Source organism: Papaver somniferum, chromosome 9, assembly GCF_003573695.1.
Source record: "Papaver somniferum cultivar HN1 chromosome 9, ASM357369v1, whole genome shotgun sequence".
NCBI lineage: Eukaryota > Viridiplantae > Streptophyta > Magnoliopsida > Ranunculales > Papaveraceae > Papaver > Papaver somniferum.
Window position 1 is genome coordinate 196,489,163 of NC_039366.1, and position 8,714 is coordinate 196,497,876.

General features: G+C 36.9%; 2 protein-coding genes across 5 annotated transcripts; one reads left to right on the plus strand and one right to left on the minus strand.

The window, feature by feature from the left end:
- Nucleotides 1-461: 461 nt before the first annotated feature.
- On the plus strand, nucleotides 462-1,807 carry LOC113313067. Its single transcript, XM_026561790.1, has 2 exons — nucleotides 462-1,356; nucleotides 1,446-1,807. The coding sequence occupies exons 1-2, from the start codon at nucleotides 591-593 to the stop codon at nucleotides 1,805-1,807; spliced, it is 1,128 nt and encodes a 375-aa protein (XP_026417575.1). The 5' UTR covers nucleotides 462-590.
- Nucleotides 1,808-2,328: 521 nt separating this feature from the next.
- Nucleotides 2,329-6,819, minus strand: LOC113313802 (F-box protein At4g22390-like). Of its 4 annotated transcripts, none has more exons than XR_003342055.1 (4): nucleotides 5,472-6,819; nucleotides 4,725-5,333; nucleotides 3,162-3,305; nucleotides 2,329-2,603 (listed from the first exon to the last, which is right to left on the minus strand). XR_003342055.1 is itself a non-coding variant. In XM_026562584.1 (4 exons), coding segments are annotated over exons 1-2 (897 nt in total). In that variant the 5' UTR covers nucleotides 6,677-6,819; the 3' UTR covers nucleotides 2,329-2,603; nucleotides 3,162-3,305; nucleotides 4,725-5,635. The 4 variants fall into 4 exon arrangements, 3 of the variants coding, with proteins under 3 accessions (XP_026418369.1, XP_026418370.1, XP_026418371.1); XM_026562584.1 differs by having other exon boundaries at nucleotides 4,725-6,530; nucleotides 6,675-6,819; XM_026562585.1 differs by having other exon boundaries at nucleotides 2,329-2,641; nucleotides 4,725-6,530; nucleotides 6,675-6,819.
- Between the last annotated feature and the right edge of the window lie 1,895 nt (nucleotides 6,820-8,714).

Sequence of the window (8,714 nt, forward strand, 5' to 3'; positions counted from 1 at the left end):
CGGAACCGGACCCAAATCTACCGGATCCGATTCCGGTTCCAGGTAATGGGTACCCGTTGACAGCCCTACCTAGAGTAGTCTATGTCTTCTACTCGCATGCACTTTCCCGTCGTCGGGTTTATTACTATAAAAATACACATAAACAGATGTAAAATCTTATATTCTGCTTAGAAGTGAATGCTCATTGGATCGTTATGAATTCGAGTGTATTTGTCGCTTTTATTAGCACTTTGTTGTTGTTTCTGACTTTTGGATTGATTTCTGCTTCTAGAAAATCAGAAATGCTTCCGGTATCCAAGGAGGTTGTTAATCAGTCCACGCATTCCAAGCAATACCTAGAGAGTGGTCTGCCTTCTACTACTAGTACTAGTTAATGACATTCAAATTGTATTGGGATAGTAAAAGCCCGCTCAACTGTCCTAGACACTCATTTTCCATGACAAAACAGTGATGGCATGCTTTTCCTCAGTGTCTCTTTAATTCAAATCTCTGTTGCTTACCTTTTTATCATCCCTTGTCTTCCTTGGTATTCACAACAGCTTAAACCCCAAAAAACCCGATTCCACTCTCTTCTTCACTTTAGTCTCCAAATGAAGATATCTTTTTCCCTGTCATCTTCCCCTTCTACTTCTTCAACTTCAAATTCTTCAGATACAAACTTGAGCAACTCTCAGAATGTCACAACCAAGTGTTTCTCTAGTATTATACGACGTTTTCTCGGCGTCGGCGGTTTCCGAACGCACCCGTTCGACTGCATTAAAGAACCGAATCAAGTCCAACATGATGATGATGAATTCACATTGCTTGATCAGAAGAAGACTCCATCAACACCAGGGTTGGTTGCTAGGCTAATGGGTTTAGAAACAATGACAGAGTTGGAATTGGCGATGACTGAGAAGAAAAAGAACCCAGAGTCAATTGCACGAAGCCGGTCGGCAAACTCAGTCAATTTCTCGGCTAAAATAGACCAGAATCATCATCGGAAACACCGGCGGGTTAAGTCGTCGTTGTCGTTTCTTGAAATGCCGGAATGTTTTGAGCTTGAAAATGATGAATTCTTGCTTCTTACATTCGAAAATGATGAGGAAGAACATAAGGAGAGGGTGAAATGTGATGTCAACAAGAATGAAAGATTCCAGAGAAGGAATAAGATTAGAAACGATTTGGGTTTAGTTCATCCACTCAAGGAAATCATATCTGATAACAACGGATCGAATTCAACGAAAGCGAGAAACCGAAAGAGTGGTTTACAGAAGAATGTTGATGAAGTAGTACCGGAGTTGGAAAATTGGAGTCCCAATTCTGTTCTTAATCTTGATGAATTCCAACTTGACAATGATTCTTCTTCCGTCTCAGGTAACTTTTCTTTTGCTTTTTTACAGAATTCAAATCTTAAATTTTAAAAATTCAATCTTTTTAAGCATTCTGGTGTTACGTTCTAACAGAAGAAGAATTGAAGGAGAGGAATTCAAATTCGAGACGGAAACTGTCGACGGATACTGCAAGTTCAGACTACACGTCTCGGCATTTTCCGGTGACCGACGTTTTGGAGTCGAGAACAAATAGTAGTGTTGAATTAACAAAGGCAGAATTCTATGCCAGCGGTAACTGCAAAGAAATGTGGCAACAAGTATGCAAGTTGACAGAAGATGACATGAAAACAACAAGTTGGTTGCTAAAAAAACAAGTGCAGAGAATGGAAGAATGGGTAGAGATTGCAGCCGAGTTTGGGCAAGAAATCTTCGACCGTCTTCTGCAAGAGATTGTAGCAGAAATTGGCGAATTTACAGATTTTGCAGTGTCTTAGTTATCATATGGAAATGTAATAAGTAACCAAAATGAAAATTGTGAATAAACCTTAACATTAATATTTTTTAGTAGTTTCTTACTCATCTTTGTTAACTGTGCTCGGCATCAAGGTGTCGAATTCACACTCAGTGACTAAGAGAAATGGTGGAATTAAGCACAGTATTCATTACAAGTGCAGCCGGAATCGACTCTGAGTACGTACATTGTCTGATATCGACCAACGAATATTGACATAGGTGGTTAATTAGGCTGATTAAATTCTCATCATACAGTGATTTAAAATTTGAAATGAGTCCAACGTTCACCAAAAAGCTAGATTCGGGACCATTAAAGACATGATAAGTAGCTCTAGCTACAAACAGTGGCAAACAACAAGCAATGAGAAAACCAGTTGTGCTGATCAGTGACTAATCACTGCATAATAGCACAAATGTACGGAACATTGCCGAATTCTGTGATTATTTTTTCCTGCATTTGCATTGAAGTATTTGGTTGTGCTTAGTGGCAAGAAAAAGTAAGTAATTGAACGATATTTATTATAAAATGAGGCACTTCAAAGGCTCAACCCAATAAAATACAACCGGAAAACATCAAACACCAGTACTTCATGCCTTAGCAAAGAGGGCGAGAAAGATTCCCATAACGATATTACCATGTTACCATCTTTGCGTTTAATTCCGCCAAAAGAAAACACTTAAATCTTAATATCTCTAATACTTGCTAAATTTCCCTTTTGTTGTAGAAGGTCCTTGCAAATCTTTAGAGGTGATACCCGCGCCAAATACATTGTTTACCTTCTCAACAAAAAGAAGATCCAAGAAATCAGGGCCTCCTATGTAAAATGCCGACCAACATTCAGCAAACAACAAAAGCTAGCTCAAAATTATATAAACAGAATAACCAAAGAAAAATCCTCCGAGAAAAATCCAAAGAAAAATGCCGACTAACAGAAAAAGAATCTGCTGATGAATTTTGAATACCAACAAAACTTCCATCAAGAAATCAAAAAGATCTTATTTTCTTGTGTGAATTGAACATTACTGTTCTGCATGACTATCCTCAATTCGTGAAAAGCACAGCTTCCATTATTTTTTTCTGGTTCTGTTAGGGTACTTTTAGTTTGGGAAAGGGAGAGAGGAGTTCTATTTATTTTCCTGGATAAAGAGCATTCTATCTTAAGTTGTTAATCGAAAGTTAACCACAATGAACAACCTTTAGATTTAGAATAACAAGTGCACAGAAGAAACGGGATCTAGACGTGTTTAAAAACCAGATTGGAAAAGATAAACACGCAAAACAACAGAAGGGGGTGAGAATGAAAGAAAAGTAGAAGATATGATATATCAACTGACCTTCAAATCTTGCCATGAAGCAGAAGAGTAATTCGGAAACTAACTAATGGTAATCTGTGTTCCTAGATACACCTCCACGACCAGCATACCACCGCCGTTACAATGCCTATCCACAGACGATGCTTGTTCACTTAAAAGCTCCACCTACACAAAAATGAACACGATTAAACATAACAAAAGAAAAATCAAGAAATGACATTCATGAGCAGTTTAATAAATACTCAAAATTAAGCCCAACTAACACTCAAAGTTGTATCCATCGCGGCAACAGACAGCATCTTCAATGTCTTCAAAAAATCTCAAAAGACAGCAGAGGTAGTTCTCAAAAGCTGCTTCATTGAAGATTCTCATTCAAAAGTTGGACTATTGGGTCTATGATTTCACAGAGTACATATCAAACAGCACAAATGCCGTATGGTTCTCTCAGTTTCAGGAAAGAACGTTCATGTAAATTGTAGTTGATTCTCTCAGTACATTGGAGCTTCCTTTAACCTAACCTGGAACTTCTATTGTGCAATCTAAAACCCATATTTCCAATCATTGAATACGCAATGAATATCTAATTCAATACCTTTAAAGTCGGCAATTTGAGAGCAGAACAGAACTCTCAAGACAACGCATCAGCCAAAAAGCACATAAACTGATTGCATTAATGAAATTAGCAGACGTGTGCTTTGCCTCTGACTCAGAGTAAAGCCATTCGACTTCCAGAGATATGCCTTCTTCAGTTCCCATACAAAACTTAAAAACATCAGCTTGTGAAGGGGTCTTTGACACCCTCCAGGAAATTGATACCAGCGATCCGAATTTGAAACTAATCAGCATCATATTCCTAACTACTGACAGATCATTGTCATTTATAGCACTTGTGAAATCTAGTTTCTCAATGAACTTGGATGGTAATACATCTTAACCGCATATATGACTCATTTTTGAGTCATTAAGAATATATACAAGCGAAATGGTCATACAATCATAATTTAGGACTCATATCCATCAAATGGCTACAATAACAAACTACTGGTTTTACTGAATAACATAGAACTGCAAAAAGTAACTGAGCAGCCTAAATTTAGGCATCCTGCCACGACAACACCAACTTGTTTAGATAGAAACACAACGGACATTAGAGGTACGGAATAACCTAACTGAAATGTGATTCCTCCATTTAAAATTTGACTGGGATACTATCAGTTCCTAAGACAACTAATAAGTTTGTGAATAAACACATTTCCTATATATTTTTTTCGGCTTTAAATTTGAAGGCAGGAATTTTATGTGAGATGCCAGAAAAAGTAGCGTCCAGTAAGGTGGAGAATTCAAAACCTTTCTGAGCATAGTAGTAAACACATTGTCTATTCATTCTAAGTAATAATCACCAAGAAACAAATGAAAACATGAATAGTAAATATTGGTCACCATTACTGAAATCAAATAACGGGACAAACTAACTAAAGGAGGCAATATATTTATCTGTTCCTCTAGTTCTTCCCGTAAACACAACTCCTGCATGTAGCTTATTTTTAATGGACTGCTACAAATCAACCAAACCTTTGAACTTACTAGTTTAGTTTCTTCTTCTGGAATGAAGGTTTTCAGAGAAAGGATGTTTTCCACTTGAGCATGCAGCTGATAATCCATGTCCTGACAATAGGAATTATCCTCCTGATCAATATTGCGCCCTGCGGAGATTCTCTTCATCCTAAGTTTGAAAACGCCACGATTTCGCTTATTGCAAGAGCTGGAGCACTTTACTACCTTAAGATGTTTCATCTGTAAATTGTAAAATAAGAACGTCTCCATCAAACCAATACAATAACATCTGATGGGAGAAACTCAGCATACGTGTAGGAGCGGTGGTAGTAGTAGAACTAGTGGCAATAGTAGTGCCAGAGTAAACCCTCCTCGAAAGTCTCCCTCTTTTCCCATACTTGTTTGACCTTGTCCTTCAATATACATAGATGATCCTTAAAACAACAAAGGCAAAATGTCCTCTGATCATTGCATTTATGACGGGCAAAGGTGACAATACCTGTTGCTTACCATTATCTTTTCAGAATGTGCGACACACGGGTATCCTTTAAACTCCAGAAGGTGCTGATGAACTTCAATAAATTGATGCTCATTCACCAGGGATAGCGTACAATCAGCTGGGAATCGAATGGACTGAATCTTCTCGTTGTGGATGTTAATCGAGAGCAACATTTCAATGTATTAGTTATCCTCTGAAACAGATGACCCGCTCTAAGACTTGTCTATGAGAACTTCTCAAAACCTTTGTTACCATTCGACTAGGAAATGAAGAACTACCTGGTGGTGGTGACATTTAGCAGTGCTAGTAACTATCGTTCTCCATGACTTAGTTCCCAAAGTAAAGACCATGGACATGAATTCAATTACATTACAAGGACTAGTAACACAGTCTTATGTTCTTTTTTTTATTCTTATTATGCTTCGTCTTCAGTTGATTCGACTTAGGTTGATTCGTCTTCAGTTAATTCATCTTCAGTTGATTCGTCTTCAGTTGATTCCTCTAATAGTTCTGTCCCCCACTTAAGAGTATGGATTGAAACTAAGCTTTCTACATAGTTGACTTCTGAATCAAAAGCCGCAAACCTTTCCAAATTTCTTTCAATAGCAGTTCCATGCTTTGGATCATATAATACCACATCATCCGAACACAAGAATACGATGTTCCCATTCTTAAAAGACCAAATGATCTTCATGACAGAGCTTTTGAACGCGAATGTTTTATTCACAACTGCCTGAGTTATTGTCTCATTGGAGATAACATGACGTTTAGTCCAAGACTCTGGAACTCCGTAAACCTTCAATTCCCATACTTCAACACGACCAAGACCAACATGACCACCATTATCAACAACTACGCAGAGGCGTCCCTCTTCCAACACTCCAACACTAACAAACTCCAAATTGGGTATTCTAGGTAGTTGAATCTCTTTGAATGATGGAAAATCACTGCTGCTATCCAAATAGACTATGCAAACTCCATGTTCCGTTTTGGCTAACCAATGAAGATCCCCATTAATAAGTACCCCAGATTTCTGCTCATCATAAGTAAACCTATAAGGTGTTTCGATAGTTTTCCATGAATTTGATCTTACCGAAAAGACTTCCACTAAAGTAGTCAACCCACTTTTATCAGAACATGCCCCAATTACAAACTTGTAATCTTCATTCTTACCATAATACGATAGACCATGTATGCAGACATCCCCTTGAAGAAATGCATTTGGTGAGTTAGGACTGTGAGGTATCTTCTTGTATTCCCTGGTGGCTGGGTTCCAAACACACAAGAAGTCCGCCACCTTACCACCACAATAACAACCATCCCAGGTATCATAAAGCCTAAAAAAAACCAGGCCATTACATCATGCAACAGTCCAAGCAACAGACTACTGCTGCAAGAGTTGTTTTTATTTAGTTGGAGGTGGGATTTGACAAAACCAGGGTTAGAAATTAGGTGAAACCAAGATTTGCAAACACACTTACATTTGAGCATGGATTTTACTGGTAATCTGATCAAGATTTCATGGTATAACTCTTCTGGGATCCCACTGCTTGGCATGGCTTCTTCTTCTCCTTGTTGATTAGGGTTCTAATGAAGGTGTTTTGTTATTGAAAGACAGAAAAATGAACAAACGAGAAGGGAGGGCGGTGGTAGAATGATTTGAGGGTATAAAAAAGAAATGAACGGCCCAGATTTCTTATTATTATTATTACTCGAACAAGTTGCTCTTGGGAGGAGAATCACTCGGAAAAAAATGTTGACCGGTCAATAAACACTCTGACCAGTCATGATATCTAGTGTTTGTTACTGATAAAATTTATTCCTTCGTCCATTTGACAATGGCCGGAGGATAATGGTCATAATGACAATAAGATATTGTTTTAACTCTAGCTTTTTATGTTAGACTATGAGCAATATTGTTTCCAGACCTATGAACTAACTTACAGAGCTAAAGCTTATTGTTTAAAAATTTGGTTTTTAATTAAAAGAACTAAATTAAATTATGATTGAACCTGTGTACTTGTAATTCTTCATTGTTAAGTGATCTCTTACGGTTTCACAATCCTTTTCAAAAATAACTTGTTTAAATCTCGGACACTCCATCCATTCCACTGCGATCAACAAAGCTTTACATTAAAAATGTTCATCTCCAAATTCAGCATCCATAGCGCCCTCCGTTGTCATACCTTTTACTCCTAGATATTTACCTGCAAAATCACAAATAATTAGTCCAATTGATCTTTTCCCTGTAGCAGATATAAGATGCATTCATATTAATCTTAAGATAATTTTTGTCAGGAGGAATCTATTCTTATATCTGCATATTAGGATTATTGTTAGTTATGAGAGATGTAACAGAAATATTACAATGGTTAAATAATTCTGAATTCTTATAATGGTATCTTTTGCATTTGGTTTGATATTTTGGAATACCATATTGCACTTGTCTTTCCAAATGTACCAAACTGTGCACATTAACCTGCAAATATAACTTCCTGGAACAGAAACATTATTATTCTGAATTAAATTATCATTATGGAACCAACTTACAGTACAATCTTGAAAAGAATTAAAAGATTGTAAAATGTTAGCAACATTAACACCCAATGCAAGCCAAATTTATCTAGCATAACCACATTTACAAAAAATATGATTAACAGATTCCAAGCTATGATTGCAGAAACAGCGATGCAACTCAATCTCAGTTTTATAGCTTGCTATTTTAGCTATAGTAGGAACAATATCTTTCAAGAATTTCCAAATAAAAAGCTGGACACTGTGTGATGTGCCAGAGTTGTTTCAGTCATTTTAAGTTTTGTAACAGGTATGTGTTTAGCACCTGGAATGATAATATGACTGAAGTAAATACTGGATTTTCCTACATTAAGCATTTGACAAGAAACCTTCTTAAATTGATTTACCAAATTCATGACACCAGCAATATGATGCATATCAGCTTTTACAAAATTAAGAATGTCATCAACAAACATGAGATGAGTAATAGCTGGAGCATTCCTAGCATCCTTAACACCTGAGATCAAATGATTAGTTTCAACATATAAAAGGGGTCCACATAGATATTACATACAAATTATAAATAGGTAAGGGGAAAGGGGATCCCCTTGCCTAATACCCCCAGTGGGAGTGAAAATATTTGAAAAGGCGAGGGTACCCAAATATACCTCAAGCTAAAACTATTCCTACCTATAAGTCATTTCTCTGAAAGTGATTGTCTATGGACTGAGTCGATACAATACAACTAATCGGTTCACACTTTGTTTGATCGTCTATAGATACGAGATCGAGGCAATACAACAACGAAGTATGTTTACTTGATAAAAGGTTCGGACTTAACCAACACAATAGGATTGCTATCAAGTAAATAGGAATTAACGTTTGTGTAATTTACTTTAAATCATAATAACAACAACTATAATTGCGGAAAATAAAAGTAAATGACACAGCAAGATTTTGTTAACGAGGAAAACGCAAATGCAGAAAAACCCCGGGATCTTGTCCAG